The 19,942-nt window shown below is 41.0% G+C and overlaps 1 protein-coding gene across 4 annotated transcripts in view; it reads left to right on the top strand.

The window, feature by feature from the left end:
• Positions 1 to 2,561: 2,561 nt before the first annotated feature.
• The window catches only part of GALNT18 (polypeptide N-acetylgalactosaminyltransferase 18), a 253,855-nt gene continuing 236,474 nt past the window's right edge, over positions 2,562 to 19,942 (top strand). For all 4 annotated transcript variants that reach the window (XM_068399285.1, XM_068399289.1, XM_068399286.1 and 1 more), the window contains exons 1-2: positions 2,562 to 2,803; positions 2,945 to 3,210. In XM_068399285.1, coding sequence (XP_068255386.1) covers positions 2,976 to 3,210 — 235 coding nt within the window. In that variant the 5' untranslated portion in view covers positions 2,562 to 2,803; positions 2,945 to 2,975. The remainder of the gene's footprint in view (positions 2,804 to 2,944; positions 3,211 to 19,942) is intronic.

Raw genomic sequence — 19,942 nt, forward strand, 5'->3', positions numbered from 1 at the left:
CCATAAAAGACGACTTCTAAAGAGACTAGTCCAGAATATTATTATCAGAGACATGAAAGCAAGTGTATTTTTCATGTACTAAAGCATCTAGAGGTTTTGCTATGAAGTTAAACAGTTTTAACACTAGGTTGAATGAAATCAGGGCTCAAATGAGGAGACAGGGAATTACTGCCCTGCTGTTGAGGAGTGCAGCTTTGGTAGTGGGAGAATGTAGTTATAAATGAAGCGATGTTTTAAACATGATCAGAAAACTATTGGGAGCAAAGGGCTAATGAACTATTAATAGTTACTGTAATAAAAGGTTAATCAATTATGTGCTGTTATAAGCAACCCCTTAGGCCTGTGAGACACATTAGCCATCTTTTTTTCAAACTTTTATGTCACTTACGGATTTGCTGACAGTCATTAGTAACAAGTACTGTTCATATTTGTTTGTAAAAGCAGTTAGTTGTTAATATTTTACAAACTTCCGTGGAAAATGTGACTTATTGATGGTTGTTACTCATCCTTTATCTGGATTAATTTCAGATAAGTTTTGCTTTAAATTGAGAAGTCCAAGGCTAAGTCCTGGATTCTGCCTAAATTGCCAGGGCTGAAAAATTTGTAGTTTGTGACTGCAGGCAGAGTTTTCAAAGATTAAAGCGAGTTTAGATAACGCTGTTATTAAAGACTTCACTGATACGCACTTACTGCTGTCAGTCGCTACCAGACGTGGAGCTGTAACACTGAAGTACAAAGATAGGGAAATAAATGATGCTGTAGAGAAATGTTAATCGCAGACTAAGCAGGATAATTGACTTATGTGGTGGAGCTGTATTAGTGTATTCTGTCAATATTTTGCCTTTTGTGAAGCTTGAAGTTGTTCATTGACTGGTTTGTCTAGCAAACTTTCCTGTATTACTAAAAATATTTTTTTTAAAATGTAAACATATACTCTTTTTCACATTCAGATACCTTGAATTGTATTTTCTAATTTCCAAATGAGTTCTGTTGGACTAGCCTCCTTTAGTGTATCCCTGGGGAAGTACTTATAAATTGGCCAAAATTTATGTTAGTTTCCAGAGAGGCTTAGAAGACTGAGGAGGCGGGTTTTTTTTCAAGCTTCATTGGCAGAGTTTACTGCAGCTTCCATTGGCGCTGTTGTTGTGTGTGTTTGAGCATCCACAGTTTTTACTGTTTCTATGGAGTACCAACTCGTGGAAAGGAAGAAGTCATTCTGCCTGTTGGCAGGACAGTTGCCTGCCTTTTCTCTTCAATACTGGGTCTTGCTTATAATTCATTTAAAAGTAACAACCCCCAAACCCTAAGACAAATCAACTACTTTTACTTCTATTAAGATATCGAAAGGTACATTCAAGGTATTGCAGGGTTTGAACACTCACACGTGTGTGCTTCAGAGTCCTGCTATCTGCTGTGCTTTCTGCACACAGAGTAACTCTAGTGGAACGATCAGTTGTGGAGGGTGACTAATGAAGCAGAATAAAATTATATTTACTGCATATGTAAAACTGCAGAATGATCCACAGCATTTGTTACTTCTTGCCTTCACTGAATAATACGCACTTAAAATAATTTTAGTGTGTTAATTAACAGCTGCCTCGTTGTTCCTAATACTGGTCATGCTAATGTTACATTTCTGTCTTGAGACTATCAAAAGAAAATTATCTCGTTTAGTACGAAAGTCCCTATCTAATAGGAATGGAAGAGATTCATGTATTGTGTCCCTTCTCTCAAATCAGTGTGATTTAATATTGACTTTGCCTCCCTAGTGTGTTTCCAAAAGTGTACGTAAATTGTGAGGTGAAGAGAGGAAAGCCGCGTGGATATGCTGAACTACATTGTGAGTAACCGATACTGTCCCTGACGCTGAAGCTAATTCTGGACAGAGCATACTCTGAGACAGCGTGTTCCTGTGGCAGTCAGGGAGGCGATGGGTGGGTACTGGGGCGTGCTGCTGTGGGTGCGAGCAACAATTAGCTATTAATAATGTAACCTCCTCTGGGAAGGGGGTACGCAAACAGCCTAAAAGACAGACACATTGGAACAGTGGGTGGTCGCTGGGTATCTGGCGCTGTGGAACCGACAGCTCCGATGAGCCAAAGGCACGTCTGCGGTTCCCCCCTCCAGGCACATGCATGTCTTTCTGTGTGAGCGTGTGTCCTAACGACACCGGCTGCTCTCTCCAGCCAAGCAGCGGAGCGTTCACCTCGCGGCAGACGGGACCTGGCTGCAGCTTCTTCTGCCTGTCTAGGCTGGAAATCCTTCGCAGCCAGCTACAGCAGTCGCGGCAGGCCGCCGTCCCCGCCTTCCGCCCCGGCTTGCAGCGCGGATGGCGGCGGGGCCCCGGCGCCCCTGTGTGTGTGTGTGTGTGTGTGTGTGCGCGCGAGGAGCAGGTGGGCCCCGCGGTAACCCCGCCCCGCGCGGGTCCCCGTCGGCCATACGGTGATGGCAGCAACCTCCGTGCCAGAGCAGGCTCTTTATTGGAGGAGGGGGCTGTCAATCCGCGGCCGAGCAAGCCCCGCTCTCCGGCGAGCTGCTCCCAAGGTCTGATTCTGGAGCTGTGGCCGGTCGCGATGGGAAGCGGCGTCGGAGGGAACAAAGTTTGCAGCACTTGGGCACTTGACTGCTCGCGTCCTTGATGCCGGTGGCGGGAGCCGGTGCCTAAGAGCAGCGGGCAGCCCGGCGGCTGGCACGCCTTCCTGCTCTGCTCTCGGCACTGCTATCGCAAAGTTTCAGCTATTTTAATGTACTAAAATCCAGGATTCTAATTATCAGCCCTCCCCACCCCCACCTCTCCTTCTAGGTAGGCGACAAATATCTTTGTTCTGTGGATTAGAGAACTTTTTGCATGGAAATTTACTGACTTCTGAGTGGTCTCCGTTTCGGGGAAAGGGGGGAAAGGATTTATTTTCATCGCAGTTTATTTCTGTTTTCTGGATCACAGGATTTTTGGAGCTATATGGAGGGATCTCAGGATGGTGTGCACCAGGAAAACCAAAACTTTAGTGTCCACTTGCGTGATTTTGAGTGGAATGACTAACATCGTCTGCCTGCTGTACGTGGGCTGGGTCACCAACTACATTGCCAGTGTTTATGTGAAAGTGCAGGAGCCGATCTCGGAAAAAAAGTTAGAGGAAGACAAAGGGGACACTTTAAGGATTATAGAAAGGCTGGACCATTTGGAAAATGTCATCAAGCAGCACATCCAAGGTACCACCTTACCCCCCGCTTGCTTTCCCTCCCCACCCCGCCGCTCGCCGTGTGCAGCCTCCATCCCCTCCCGCCGCGTTTGTGCTGCGTGCGTGTGACATTTGTGTCGCGATCGGGGAGAGCCATTCCTCAGCCCGGAAGAGCCGGGGGCTGCGGGGCGTGTGGGAGTCCCCGGCGGTCCCTTCCCGGAGCCTGGCGAGAGGAGCGGTGGAGGCGGGCGGCGCGGGGGGACCTGCCCCGCTCCCCTTCCTCCGCACCGGGCGGCGAGCCGGAGCCGCCGGCTGCGGGGAGTCACCCCCACCCCGCGGAGACCCGGCCGGGGGCGGCGGAGCGGCGGGGGCTCGGTGCCGGGGGAGCCGGGCGGCGGAGGGCTGCGGGGCGGCTCGGGCGCTGGGCAGCGGCGGCAGCGCCGCCGGGCTGGGCTCGGCCTGGTGCTGTGATAAACCGGACCTCAGCTCCGAGCCCGGCTGTGTCCTGCTGAATTCGGGGGCCCGAGGGGAGGGCTCGGCGCGGAGGGCAGGGGAGCCTCTTCCCATCTTGCTGTTACCGTCGTTGTTTGTATTTGTTTTTCTTTCCCAAAATGGGTTGCTGGGAGGGGAATTTTTGTTCTTCCCCTGTAAGCCTGACTCTGCTAATCTGTGCTGAGAATCTGTGCGTGTGCTCAAGGTTTTCCCTTCGTGCTGCTGTAGTGCTGGGAGCCACTTGGGATTATAACTGGGGCAGTCTCTCATTTGTGTAATGCCTTTTTAATTTGATCTCCTCTTAATGGGAGCTCTGGGAGGAAGGTTGAAGTGGGCAAGCAGTGGGGGGGGAATATGATTATTTCCTGGGAGTTTGGATTTTATGACTTTGCTTTGCTGGTTGATCTTTAGTGTCTTCCTTTATATTTTTGTCACCTGTATGGCATCATACAGTCATTCCCTCAGTCTGCGAAGTGGGTTGGATAGTAAGGAGGCTGAGGGTGGGGGTAGGTGAGAGCTCTTCCAAAATCTAGAGGGACCATCTACTGAATGTTCAAATCCCAGTTCTAGTCTCTCCTAAATCTGAAAAAGGAGCGCAAACCATCTAGTAAAGGATACCTATCACCAGTGCAAAAAAAACTCGCTCGTTTCCATGCAGCTTTGGCCAGCTGGTCTTCTGGGAGTATGAAGAAAGGTGGAGCAGGCAGGGTGGCTAATCCTGTATGAATTGGGCTTCCCCTGCTTGTCAATACTTGTAAGTTTGCAGCACTATTAAAGCCCAGCTACTTTGCTGTGAGGAGTATTAATATTTTTTTAAATATGACACATCACCATTCAGTTTATATATGCCTTCATTTCTCAGATAGTCTTGTCATCTTGGGTAAATTAGTAAAATACTACTCTCTTTCTGGAGCATGAGTTATAGCAGCTCCTGCAAGTTTTAAATTCTCTCGTGCAGTCCTTAAGTTTTTCTTGATTCCTGAAATGGATTTTAAAAAGGAAATATATTATTGTCTGTTTGCCAGTGGAGTGCACTGTGGAAGCACGTGTGAAGGCAGGGATTTTTCAAAAGGTGCTGTTAAGAGTTAGATACATGAAATAATAATTGACTTTCCACCTGAGGTTGGAGCATACCTCCTTCAGGTTTATTTCTGTGAAGCTTCAATACTAATTTCTTTTCAAGGAAAATAACAACGTCCATATCAATATGTTCCTTTGGTCAGTGGTTCTTCTCAGAGTAGTAGAGAAAGGTATACTTAAATTGGGGGAGAGTATGGCATGGATTAGAGCATAAACTTTTTTTATGACTATGCATAAACCAAACCAGAAGATATTTTCCTTAAATAACATTTGTATGAAAGTTGAAGAGAGTCTTCTAAAAATAATTAAGTGACCAGTTTGGTAATACGTACTGAAATGTATTTAGGGGAAAAAAAAAAAATTTACAAAGTTCTCATACCTTATTGAAACCACTTACTCCTTAAGATAAATATATAAATAAAATAAAAATCACAGGTCGTTATCCCTAAGTGGGTTTGCTGTGTTTTTACTTGCCAAATCGTATTAACTGGGGTTCACAAGGAATTCCTGTGGCAGACATTGCAGAATAAGATGTTATTTTAATCAGATTTTGCTTAGCGCAGTGAGATGCTGTGAATTCCGGGTCATGGTGCAAAACTCACTGAAGTCATTGGAAGGAGTATCCCAAGCTTGACTGGGGTTGGGATGAGCTTGAAGGTCAGCTTTAAGAAATTAGAACTTTGAGATTCATTGCCATAAACCGGGTAAACCAGCTGCTGTAATGGTTCTGGACAATGTTATAAGGATTATCTGTAGTTTACTATTAAACTTTTCCATGGACCGCTTCTTTTTCATGTCGGAGGTGTCAATAGCTCAGATGTTCTGCAGTGCTGAACAGGCATGAAATTAGCATGGGTAATAGAATTGCATTCCTTAGGATATCCTGCAAGTAGGGGAGAGCTTTAACTGCTGCATTTTACACATGGGGTTATGCTAATATTTCATTTTAATTTGTTTTCTGATTGAATTGTTTAATTAGATGCCATCTGGGAATTCCTTTAGCATATAAATTGCAGTCTTGTAATATGTTATCAAGTGTCCTGCAAGTGAGAGGGAATAATAGGTGCCTTCCTATAGAACACCTTTTAAAGTAAGTATTTTTTAAAAAAGACATTTTCGTGCAAGAGAACTATCAGACTGAAAAGAGATTTCCAGATAAGAGAAGTTCAGAGAGAATGAAAGTGTTCATGCCTCTTGTTCGGAAAGAGCAGTATGGAAAGGGAAGTATTGGTACTGGTACTGGCCAAGAATGGAAAAGTTTGAATGCACAAGCGTGCACATGCCGTATTGCACATCTTACGCTGCTGTGTATTCACACTTCTGCAAATGTTGAAGGATAATCATTTCTCTGCGCACATTTTCTGGGTGCTGGAAGTGTATTAAGAGCACGTGCATCTTCTCTGCCTGTATGGTACTTCTCTGCTTCCTTCTTTCCTTGTTATGTGTTAATTTATGTTGCATAGCCTATGGGCGTGCTGTGCAAGAGTCATGCATCTGTATACTGACTTCTGGGGTAGGCACTTTGGGGCAGGGTTGGCAACATTGCAGTCTAGTTGGGCAATATGGGCCGCAGAGAGAAGTATTTTGTGGAATGGAAGCGTGATGCTGGAACTGGAGCTTAAGCCTGGGAATCACAAATTCTTGGCTTGTGGCCTGCCCCAGTTTACAACATGGTTTTGGTCAAATCATTTTACCTTTTTACAATGATGATGACCTGCATGCTTTTCTGTGGCAGTCTGTTGTGCTGATTGTGGCGTTAATTGCATCTGAATGCTAGCTGGCTGGTACTAAACAAGATTCTTCCTCCTGCCACCCAGAATCTTTAGGAGGAGGCGTACGTTTTATGCTAGCAGGCAACCCACTGAGAGAAACTTTTAGTTTTCACTTCCTTTTGAGTTTGCAAACAAGATTTTTTTTTTTTTTTTTTTAAGATTAATTGTATGTGTGTGAAAGAAAAGACCAGATTGATAGTTTTATGCAAAATGCAGTCCTTTGTTATGTGTAACGAAGGTGTGTGGCACGTGTATAATCTAGTACTATTGAGCTTTATTACCAGAAAGTATACTTTAAAGGGCTAAGGTTAGTGAATGTTGTGTTAAATGAAATATCTGTGGTTCCAGCCTAGGATCAGTTTTTCCCAATTTTATTTGAAAACAGTCTTTTCTGTTGAGTTCACAAGGAACACTGGTTCAAAAAACCCCAACTGCTCTCACTTTATTAAAATCAATACAAGAGTGCTTCAGACAGATCACAACACATCGTTCATCTTAATAATGCATCACGCATGGGCTCTGTCACTAAAAAACTGCCCTAAGTTGCATGTGCAGTTGGAAGATCATGTGATCTGCTGCTCTTAATCAGATTCTTAGTTTGTAAAAATGGCAAGAGGAAAAACACTAGCAAGTAGGGAGCAATTTATTGTTTTCTGCAGCCTAGCTTTAGGCCATCGTAGGTGATGAGTTGAACCTTTTTTTTGAAAAGCTGTGCTATGGTTAAGCTGTTATCACTTAAAACACTTCGTGCGTTTGATCCTGTTTGTCTTATTATGCAATGCCATTTTAATATTTTTCAGCCTTCCTAGTTTTAATCAGATGATGTTTGCATTCCAGCAGTATTTTAAAAGATTATGGACTATGAAGTCTATGAAATGAACTTGCTTCCTCACCCTCCCTGCTCCACCCCACCACCTTGGGACCTAAACAGAATTAATAAATTACATGCAGTTAATATTGAGAGTAGATCTAAGTTGAAGTTGTAAACACACAATTCATTTCAGGACCAGTTGAATTCTTAGTTAAGATCAATGGATGATTACTAAGATATCTGTGTTGTACTAGGACTTTGGTCTCTCGTCTTTGCAAGCTGCTGCATCTGTTATCATAAATGGAATGCCGAGCACTGTGTGGACTTATTTGGGACAGTTTGTAAGGATGGAGATGTACGTGTTATCTCTCAATCTGCTGCTTGGAATGATTTGCTCTGTGGATTTACTTCAGGTAATGTTAGCTATCCCATAGTAGGATATCTAATTACCCTCTGTGGTCACTTAGGGGAGGGAGAGATCTCCAGTGTGTGATCCATTCCCTGTGTCTTGGACAGGTGTTAGGGTGGAATGATTTGCTTTCAGAAATTGCATATTTTGAGTTTGGGAATGAGGTCAACCCAGATTCTTAACTTTAGCCATTTAAAGGTTTGGATAAGTAAATCCTATGTTTGACATCCACCCTTTATTTATTTCTTGATCTCAAACATGAGGAAGAATGTAGTGTATAAACCTCTGGCTTGTGATCGCTACCTTTCGCAGCCTGGCTAGCTAGCTGGATTCCATAAAGTCAGGCTCGCTGGGATTCACATGGCCACTCCACCATGTCTCTTATTCTTGTGGTGCTTTCCTTTTGGGAATAATTAATTGTTAAATCCCCCCAGTTTATTTCCCTCAAGGTCAAAAGCAATTAGGCATGTTTATCACTCACGGCAGTGTATTTATTCTACAGAGAAACAAATCAGCAGCAGACAGTAGCCCTGGGAGCACAGCTCTTGCTCCACTACAGAGGGCCCTCTATTCACAGTCTCTGTACAAGCAAAGAGACCTACTGTCCCAATGTAGCTAACTGCAAGAGAAGGAACTACTTGGATATGTAGGACATGCAGGATTAATCCCATTATTTTCTCTCTTTAGGCTGTGACTTCTCAAGTTATACTAGATTGCTGCATGTCAGTGCAGATTAATTTGAATTTAACTTTCATGTTCTTCCATGCTTAGGAATGGGTGCACTAAAGAAAATCTTAATATAGTGATTTCTGTGAGAAGACTCTGACTCTTAAATTGCTGTAAATTTTTAAGCATTGCTGGAGGTTTAGGTATTTCAAGGGCCATCTACTGAAGACTTAATGATACTGGTTATGTTGACTACAATTTGATAATTTATTATTACTGTTATTAAAGTTAACTTTTTTGTGCTTTTAATATCTTTAGTTCTCTTCTAATTATATTCTTTTTTGATGGTCCTTCTACCAAGGTTAGGACGCAGTGGCCAAAACTGAGAAATGGTAGTCTGGCTTTATTAAGGTAACTGTATTTTATTGCTGGAGATTGAATTATTCCTTTTGTGATTAAAGTTTTTTTTTCAGAATGAATTCTTTTTTTCTTTCCTGATTGTCAGCTAGATTTCTCTATTAATTCTTCACGCTTATACAATGGGAATAGCTGCCCGTTGCTATTTTTTTTTGAGATTGTATGTTTTGAGCCAGAAACAAGAAAAGTTTTATTTGGCTACAAAGTGAGAGTGAATAGCAGCCTTGTAGTTGGGAAGGGAATTGACCCGGATTCTGAAGATTTCCTTCAATCTAGACAATTTCTGTAGTTCACATGAAAGTCTTCAACAAAAGGTTAAATAATTAATCCAGAGCAGAGGCTGGAAACTGTGACTTCTGTGCCCTCCACAAGTTCTCTTATTGCTAAGCTGGAGAATTTTGACTTTTCTCTCTGAAAAAGTTCATTTTTGTTGATGTTTGTTATCTCTGCATAATGGCACAGCTTCAGTGGAAAGAGTGGATTGTATACTACAGTCTCTGAGCAGATGATTTATTGGCTGTGCAGAGATGGAGATAGCTATTCTGCTTTAAGGTTCTGGACTCAGCTCAGTGCTTCATTTATGCTGGCTAGGTGTCACTTTGGAAAGTGTTGCTCAGGTTGTCACAAGCAGCTTGCAGCTGTGCAGAGATTTGAACTTTGATCTTTTGACTTTCTGCTAGACTGTTATGCCCATTTTAGTACTAACAAGTGATTTTATCTACATGACCAAAATACAAATAAATATGTATGAAAAGAAACATAAAGCAAGACCTAGACATAGCTGCTGGGAATTGTGTATTATGTGTGAGATCACAAGGTACACTCTCTGTATTTCTGAAACAAATGCAAGAGTGTTATTGTACATTGAGTTGAGGTACTTACTCTCTGTGTTTAAGGAACAGGACACAACTCCAGAATCACATCCCAGTGTATTGTTTGTGGCTGGTGGAGTTTATTTTTTTCTCTTGTATGAGCTGAGTGCTTATGAAAGAGTCTAGTCCACTGCCTCCAGCAGTACAGGATCTGGACCTGCAAGTGCATGTATGCAAAATGTGAGGCTTTCCTCACATTCCTATTATAAAAACAGAGACTACACACACTTGTTTATCACTGAGCCTGGCATGGGCTGGGTGGTTTCTCTGTCATCTCTGGGACCAAAGGTTGAAGTTGTTGCCTGCCTCTATCTAACGTTTCTCCCTTGCCTGCGACAAGCCACAGAAGCCACTTAATTTAATTCTGTGTTAAACAGAAAGGTCTTGTCATCAACATTATGCTATGAAAGCACGCATAAGCTGCAGTATGATGGGATAAGCTAATATTATCCATCTGAATGTTAGATATGTGATACATAAAGAAAATCTATGGTGATTTAAAGAAGTGAATATCGGGCTCAGATCTTGAGACAGTGGTGGGCAGTTGTGAAAATGGCTTAGCTGCCTTCCCGAGGATGATGGGGAATCCTTGGTTACCATTAGAACAGCCCAGGAACATGCTCATCGGTTGTTAATGTGTGGAGCGTGGCAAGACACGTAACGGGACATAAATCATCTTTAGCTCATTAACGGCTGTCCTCATTTATTGCAGCCATAAGATTATGTTGTTAGCTACGCTTGGCTGAGAGATTGGAGACTGGACTTAGTACAGCGTGCTGTGGTGTCTTGGGATTGCCTCTGAGTCCAGAGCAGATATTGTGTGACTGCTGATAAAAAGTGAAGTAATTTACTGGTCCACAACTAACAAAACTACTTCTTTAATGAAATTAAATGTCTGTTTAATGCAGAAGTGAAAACTGACTTCATATGTTGTCTATATGCCTCCTCTGAGATGGATTTCCTTTCGTTTGTTCTATATTATTTTCCTTTTAATTTCCATTATTTGAATTTGAAAATGTCTTCTTGTCTTCCTTTTTTTGTTCATTAAGCCATATTATGGTCAGAGTCCAGTGGCACTTCCATCATCTGTGGAGGAATCTTTCTGTGATGCCCTTGGCTTTCCAGTGCTACCTCTGTAGCCTCTTTAGAAATGTCTGGTGTGCCTTATTTTTAGGCACTTGAGAAATCAGTAACAGGCTGTTGGGTGGGACAGTGTGGACACAGATACACTGAGCAGACATGGAAATTGCCAGGTACCTGAAACTTAATGCCCCCGTCTTTATGCTGCTGTTACCATTAAATCTTTTCTGACCACAGTTGTGCAGTGCAGATGTGTTCTCTATGTGACAACGTTGTTTCTGTTTTCTTCATAATTTTTCTCTGCTCTACTGATGTTTTGTAACCAAGGTGCTATTTTTAACATGATATCCTTAGTTTCCTGAGGCAAAGGCAGAGATCTTTAGGACCCAAAACCATGACTGAAATTATTACAGCTCTCCAGCACCTCCTCTACTTGGCTTTGAAAATGCACAAATCAGAATACTCTAGTTTCTTTTTTTTTTTTTTTTTTTTATTATGGAGATGGAGGGTCCAAGTTGCTACCTTGAAATTCTCTCCATTTGAAATGCCAGAATGTGTCTTCTCAAGTCCATAACGGAGTCTTACTGTATTCTCTACTTGAATTATATGCATTTTTAAATTCGTTATTTCTGTGACAATAATGCTGTGGCAGCTAGCTGAAATCCCAGCTGTCTTGTGATCAGTGCTCTACAAATGTGTGGTGGAACCCTTGACTCGGGTTTGTCTCTGTGACTTTGTGGATAAGATCTGCAGGAGCTGGGCAGAGGAGAGGAATATAGAGAATTGATATAGACAAATTTATACAGACTGTTGGTGGCAGGTTTGACTCACTGCGGAGTTGCTCAGATGAATCAGACAGAAGGTCTTCTCCTGTTAGTAACAGCCATGGGAGAGCGTGTGAGTCCTGCAGTAGACAAACGTCGCAGTGTCGTGTAGTAGCCACGTCAGTTCTCCCACCGTAGATCTTTGCCTCGCTGATATGAATTTGAGGCTGACGTGAGCTCTGAAGTACGAGATTAGATATCTCCCCTAATGTGTGTTATAATTAGCACATCTTAAATACCACATAATTGCCTAATTCTATGCTTGTATCTTGAAAATTCATGATCTCAGTGACTTTGTGTCAGTAGTGTTGGTGGGGGTGTGGAAATCCTATTGTAGTTTGGTTTTTCCATTTCCTACTTCCTAAATCAAAACCCTTATTTTAAATGTGAATGTTTGAATTTTCCTTTTATTAGAGCTGTCACAGGTGATCCCTGAGAAAAGAGGATTTCTATAAGCAGCTTTCTGAAGAATGTAAGAAAAAGAGATAGTATTTCTGTTTTTTTCTTCATAGATAAATGGTCATTCTTTTAGGAAGATAATATAGGTTTTTAAGTCTGTGTTACTTGCCCATATGTAATCTGGATCTAGCTAGAGATCTATTTCATGAATCATCCAGCTAGTGCAGTGAATTACCTGTCCCTGCTTTCATGGTGGATTCAAATTCCTTTGAAGCTTTTCTTTCTGCATCAAGTCATGACTTGCCAAAGGCTTTGCAAGAAGGTTTGGCATGCCGTAGGTAAAAGAAAAACTGTCAGATAAACTTTTCCAGCACAGCAGACTCAGTGAGTCTGTACCCATCCATTACAGGAGTATCATTGCAATAAAGTTATGGTTAGAGAAAACACCTTTTGGGAATTCTCTGTGCACAGAATAAATACAGCTTGCAGAAGAGAGCACAGCATAGTTATTTTAAAAACTTTGTTCTATTTGTTTGCTTTTCACTGAGGTATTTATAATTTTACCAGCTGAATATTGCATGATCACATGATGCCATCATTTCCCTCTTCTACTTGTGCTAACAGGAATGTTTTAAGTTGCTCAAGTGAAGGGTGGGGGAGTAGTATGCTGTAATTTCTGTGGTATTTCTCATTAGAAGATGTGTTCACTTCATGAGTTAACAGTTTGGAGGATGAGGAAAGTCAGGGAGGAGAGAAGCATGGAAAAAGCTAAAGGCTGCATAAGAGTACCTGAATGTTTTATCCCTTTTTAGTTAATACAAAACTATAGTTATTGAGTGGAAACTTTTGACTTTCCACTACTGTTACTGAAACTGCTGAAACTAGTGCTGTTGAGTTTCCATGGAGTGGAAAGAAGCGACGCACCATTTCTGATTCTATTCCAAAAGCCCTTTTACTTTCTTGTCACTCTCAAAACCAGTTTCACATCTAGTAGATTATTACAAATATTTGCTTGTTAGTTAAAACCAAATCTATGTTAAAAAATGCAAGATTTTAATCTATTTAATATAGTTTATATAGACCTTTTAAAATGTGCCGTATCTTTAATGAAGCGAGAAAAATTTGGCTTGCATACAGTCAGAATATCATAGGCAAGATGCTGGTCTTGGCACCAAAATTGTATCGCTGTTGGTCTTCAATATTACAATCATATATTGTTGTTTTGATCCTGTTTTTTCAAGAGGCAGTAGAGTTAGTACTGTGTGACTTTACAACGTGGTGTCAGCCGTAAAGGATTATGACATCATTAAACTTAGATGTAATTGAATGAGATATTTTAAGCTTATGTTTAGCTAATATTTTCACATGGTTGTAAAGCCATATAAGTTTAAAATTAATTTCAAACTGTTAGACATAAAACAAGCAAACCAACAATAAAAAAACCCCACAGGTTCCAAAGGGATGTATAAAGCCATACATAATAGCAGGAAGACTACTGATTTTATGCACTAAAAGAAGCAAGGCCAGAAAAAGCAGTAGCAAAATGATGACAGACTTGTGTTTGGATAGATCATTCCCACTTGCAGCTTTCATTTCTCTAAATGCAGGCATTGTAACAGGAATGCTTTTGGTATAGAAACATTTTCATCTCATGGATTTATTATTATGCTGCGTATAAATGCAGTTCTGTCAACATACATGAATTTTTCAGCACAGCTTATGTCTTTCTTACGTTAAAATAGTTTAAAAGTACCTTCATAGTGCTAATTCTACTCTACTTTCATTTAAGTACTGAGAAAAATTTTGCATGCAAATGAATATGGAAATATATATACAAATATTTAATATATTAAAAATATTCTCTATGTTATAATAATATCTCTCTCTGTAAATGTATGTATGTGTTTTTAATGGTTATGCTAAGGATCTGTATGTCTTGTCTTGAAGGCGGGAAGGGTCTTCACCATTGCCTGATACAGGCTGACATGGAAGGGTTTGTAAATGGTAATGCAAGCACTGAAGCAAGAACTTGATTAGAGCAAGTGGGAGCATGTTTGCATAATATCTCAGAAGGGTGGCAACAGGGACAGACTCCTGCAGTCTGGAAATGCAGAGGACAGAAGTATTGCCTGAAGTGCATTAGAATCAGGTTTTCAGACAGTTGTTAGTGTTCTCTGCAGTAATGGAGTAATAGCTGATAGCCAGAGTGAACCCTGCACATTTCATCACTTATTAGTGGGGCTGTTTTCAGGATGATTGACTGCTGTAGAAGCATGTATAATACTGGGTCATAGAGTGAATGGGGAGCCACACTATTGATTTCTCATTTGAAGAAGTAAGCAAAGTTAAAGCTTTTTATGTTGCAACTTCTAGCTCTTGAGAGTAGGTTTTTAATTGTTCAGCCCTGTATTCTTTTTTCATAATTAAGAAATAAGCTACTATTAGAGAATTTTTAAATTTATGAAAGAGTAAAATTCCTTGTCATGAGGAAGCCAGGAGACTTGAAACCACGTAAAAGGAAATTTAGTGTTGTAACATGTGGAACATTTCTTGGCTCCTTGCAGTAACAACATGTCAATATATTTTTGTCTGCTTGACAATACATAGGAAATGCCTTTAATTTTGTAAAATTGCATGTAATTTCTCAACATTTCTTTTGATTCTATTGATCAAAGCTTTTCTGCCTTGCCTAAAGACATTAAATAGCAAACCATCTGCTAAAAATGGATTGGCAACATTCTTGAAAATTAACATTAAAAAAAAAAGTTTAGTCTAAATATATTTCAAAGAATGTTCCTATTTGTGTTCTGAGACAAACAGGAAAACAAAAGCTTCTGTTACAGTATGGCAAAAGGTTTCACTACCTGGTCGAATACTGGTATTGTCTTCATGCCATGGAGAAAGAGAGGTTGACCATGGCAAAAAAGCACACAGGTACCAGGTGATGCAGTGTGTAAGTTTTATTGCAAAGGCTGTCCCACGTAGCTGTGTGTTTACCGCCTGTATCGGTTGTATAAGAACTGATGGATAATCGGCTGTTCAGCCCCAAGTACGGTTTGTACGGCTGCCAGCAGTGAAACACGCTGATTGCAGTCACTAGCTCTAAGGACAGAAGTGTAGGTTAGAGAGTAATCCGCATCCTCCCAAGTTTTGTTAATATAATGAGGTGGTAAATATAAAACTAGCATGATCATGGAGAGTGGTTTTTTTTTAATTACATTTTCTGATACTCACCAATGATTTTCTGATTAGGCTTTGTTATTATCTTTGTGTGAGCAACTTTTAGGCTGTGTGAGCAGCTGTGCTGAAGTTGTGAACATGCTTATATGAATAAGAACTTTCAGTAAGTTTGCAGTGTTGGGACTAAAATAGGGAGTAAGTTTCTTGGCAGGTTAAGACAAAGAGCTTGTGCATTTAACCTAGCTTTTGTGGCTGGTTTTGCCATGTGAGAATGCCATATAACTTCCATAAAAAGTCAGTTAGCTGCCCTAGGGGAAGAAGGTGCAGGGAGGAAGAATTACTTAATACTGTGTGTGTCAGCACAGATTTAATGGAAGATAATTCTGGATATTTGCTTTTCCAGCAGTTGGATTATCATTTTAACTGTCCAGTTAAGACAAACTTTAAATAGTAAAGCCATCTATGCAGGTACTGTGCATTCGCACTCTCTGCTACTAAAAAGATATGAGGTCTTTATGTGAAAGTGAGAGCAAGCAAGCCCTGGCAGGGACTGTTCTGTCCTGAGGTTTTCCATTACATCAAAAACCTTAAGATATTGATGGATATTAAATTATTTTTTTGGATTACATTCTTTCCACATAACAGAGGGTCCCTGGACTGAGTTCTCAGTCAGTGTGAATGTACCTGAAGTTCTTGCTTTGAATTCTTTCCTCTGCTGGACTCACGTAAATTGCTGTCACTGCCACGCTGCAGTAATTCATACATCTGAGGTATTGTGGGGCTTGGAAGTGAGCAGGATGATCTGTGCAGAGCAGCATAAAACGCAGTAACTAATTTCTCTGTCCCCTCTCTGCTGCCTCAGAATTCTGCCCTGGGTACCTGGTGGGGGGAAGGTTGGGATCAGGAAGGGTGGCTCTTGCCTCATATCTGTGGAGTTACTTTTCTCGTATCACCATGTAAGCAACTGGGTCTGAAGCATAAAGAAGGAGATGGGAAAGAAGAATCAAAGTATCCCTATCTTATGTACGTATGTGTGTATACATGTGCATATAAATATATTTGTATATTTGTCCATAATATTTTTTAAAAATAAACAGAAAATTAAAAAATTACTGTAAGAATGTTGGTGCTTCCTTGGACAACTGTGATACCACGGAATATTAGATTCCACTGCTGTCGTACTATTTAGTAACACAATGATGAACTTTCTGTTTACAGACAGATATTTGGTTTGTCTTGGACTAACGCATTCAGGAGTGGAGGTGTCACTCCAATAGGAGAGGGATTTCCCTGTCACAGAAGGTGGGCTTTTTGTCTGTGAAGTTGGTGGCTATCAGTAGTTGAGTTAGCACACAGTTAGCCGGACTATGTACTTCTGCCTCTGCAGCTGCCTGAACTGTGACTCAGTAGTGATTAAATCTACATGGTTGTGTTTCTCTAGAGCATGAGGGCTGACAGTTGTACTAAATATCGTTGCTTTCTAGGACAAATTCAGAGCTTGTGTCAGCAGTGTGTTATAATTCCATTGTGTCAGTGGAGGTGTGTCTGCCCATGGCCAGTTCACATTCAGTTTGCTTATTTGCTGACTTCACATACAATCTTCTTGTCTCAGATTTGAAAGTTGTAAAAGTACTATATTGCTGTGCTATGTAGCTGTTCCTATTAAGAGAACTGGAGGTAAAAGGACAACTAATACAAGTTCTGAGGAATTCAGACAATGAAATTTGGTTGTCGTGTAACTGCTTAAAATCACTACAAGTGATATTGGCGTTAAAGGAGAAATCAAATACCTACTGGGTTGTTTCCTAACCTTTCCATTTTTTACTTCTGAATCTGAATTAATAAAAAATGTTTTGTTCACCAGCCTACCTTTCCAGTAATTTCGAAATCTAGTAGTCAAGTTGATGATAATCAGAGCTTAAAAATCTTGGAAATACTTGTATCTGTATGAGTCTCCCACAGGTAATAGAGGGAGACTGTAGGTACTCTCCTTATGCTAGTCGAAAAGCTGCATTTATTAATATACGCTGTCAGAGAATGTGCGTGGAAAAGAACACCTGCCTGCCCCCAATAGTGTCCTACACATTGGAAAATTTTCAAAAAAGCTTACTTTCAAAGAAGTAAGTCCAAAGGAAAACTGTCATTATCAGTTCTTGTGCTCGGTGATCTGATTTATTTAATTGTGTCCTAGTCCTTTCTATGTCCTAGGTCCTTTCTAAGCTTCTTGAAAAGAATTCCTGTGCAGAAAACAGGACTATTAATTCTCCTAATATAACTGCAACTTCCTGGTTTGTACTGCAGCACATTTCCTTTTTTTATCAGCTGAACTGAACTCTGATTGCAGATGGCCAAAAAACTGGGACACAGCAAAATTAGCAGCAGTATTAATAAATGAGACAGAAGGTGTACTTTGCTCCTTTCATATGTTGTGCAGCGTATCTTCTGAGCTGATCGTCCATTTTCCTCAGCTTCAGGATTTCCTTTGATGATGAAGGGATTGTATGGTCTTCTAAAGGTCATGATGAGGAAGTACAGTGGTTGTTAGGATCCAGCATCTCTGGGAGCGGGACAATGAAACATTAGGCTGGTTCTTCACCACTCTAGTCATCGTTTCAGGAGCCCACTGCCCTGTTTGCAAGGGTGAGAATGTAAAAAGAAGTGAAAGCTAGATGGGAAATTGCCAGGCTGCACCTGCATACTTGCAGATCTTGGGAACATCAGTCAGTGGAAAGGGGTGTGCTTTTGACGGGTATTGGTCTTAATTATTATAAGCTTAGTGAAACGGCTGGGGCCCCAAGAACAAGGAGGATGATGTAAATACCTTAGACACTCGACTAACCTAGTTATATAAATAAACAAAGGGGAGCCTTTATAATTTAGATGGCTATATCTCACTTCAGACAACTGGGCCTTGAGAAGATAGTTTTTAATTAGGATGGCTGTATTTCACTTCAGACAACTTGGCCTTGGGAAAGCAGAGGCACAGAAACCTAGAGATAAGGGAGTTGCAACAGCTGCCTCGAAGGACACGGCCTACGTGGCCTACGTGATCCCTGGACTGAGTTTGCGCAGAGGCAGGGGTCAGTCAGCGAACACAGTGAGGAAGACTACTGGCCTTCATCTGAAGACCCCTGACGACCACCAGAGAAAATGACTGCGCATGCGGAATGGACATTTACATATATTAATGAGTTCCAGGAAATCTCATGGCTATGTAAATGAGTTATCGGAAATCCCATGACTATGTATAACTTTATGGTATATAGTCCCTGAAAATTTGCAGAATCGGTGGAGCACTCATGGTGGATAATCCCCAGTGCTGCCCAGCGCTGCAATAAAGAATGCCTGCTTAATAACACTCTAGTGTTACTGAGTTTTCTTTCGGAGTCTTTACCCAGCTGCACCTAACTTCCCACTTCGGTGAGGAAAGTTAGAAAGCCAAGGGGGTTTGGAGATTTCCGATTTTTGTATCAGTAGAAATTTCAAAATGTGTGTTGTCCCTATGGACTGATTACCTTCAAATTACTTGATTCTCTGCGTGGCCATGTGGGCTTTATGCTGAGACACCCCTATTGCTGCAGAATCTCACTGGTATTTGATAATCATGCTAGAGATCTTTAGATGCACGTGTTGGTATGTACACATACAATCTGGAGGGAGGTAGGTGTTCTGAGTAGTAGGTAAGATGTAGAACATGAAAAAAATCATTCTATGCAGAAACTGTTGTGAAGCCCTCATGAATATTTGTATGTGTGAGTATATGTATATATGTAATAGCTATGTAAAAACATACATTTAACAGATGTGAAACTTCAGAAGACCTAGTTTGGAAAAAAATCTTCAGATACGTTGTTCAATGGTCTGCAAAATACTTCTTTATAAAGGATTTGTTTTGCTGTAGGAATGTGTAGATGTATCACTTTAGAAAGTAGAACAGCTACTATCACAATTAATTACTTTTCTGAGTGGCTCGCAAAGCCTCGCATTGTGGTTCTAGGTGGGTATGATAGATAAAAGTTTCAATGTTTGAATTCATGGAGAGTAATTTCTTTCAGCATCTGAAGATTTTTTCTGTTTGCTTAGGATGTATGATGCCCTCCTATAATAAATCAGCATTTTACAGATGAGGATGGCATTTTGGCATACTTCAGAGCACTACTTCACCACTTAAGCTAGCCAGTTGATTTTTATATGGTCATTTGCCGTTCTACAGGAATGTGAACTTGAGAACAGATCTTCAGTAATGTTCTTAACTGCCACTGGGCAGAGGAAGGTAACAATGCCAATAAGACTTGCTGATGGCCAAGCTGCTGTTAAAAAGTTTGAGATGCTATTCCCTGACACCTGTGTTTTCTAATTATTCTTAAATTAAGGTCAGCTTTATAGGACATAAACATATTTTCAGTGTAGTCAACACTGTCTTCAGTCTGTATGTTAAGGTGCAAATGCAGGCCCCTGGACCAGTCTGGAGGGGAATTACGACGTCTGTCTGGATTTGCAGTTCTTAGTTTGCAGAAAGCTATTCCAGATTTCAGTTTGGATCTCCACAGCCATTAGAGCAGGATCCTTATTGCTAATAGAGTGATCAGTTACAGGAAAGATGAGTGTCTGGTGAAAGCCTGCCACTTCGAATAGGTGGGATCTGGATTCATTCTTTCAGTTAATGGTCCTGCCTCCTTGTGATACTACTGGTGGTTGTTCTGCCAGCAGATGGGGATGATTTTTCTTTCATTCTGGCACAGGTGACACGTTTGGCTTGCT

The sequence above is a fragment of the Nyctibius grandis genome, chromosome 4, assembly GCF_013368605.1.
Source record: "Nyctibius grandis isolate bNycGra1 chromosome 4, bNycGra1.pri, whole genome shotgun sequence".
Lineage (NCBI taxonomy): Eukaryota > Metazoa > Chordata > Aves > Nyctibiiformes > Nyctibiidae > Nyctibius > Nyctibius grandis.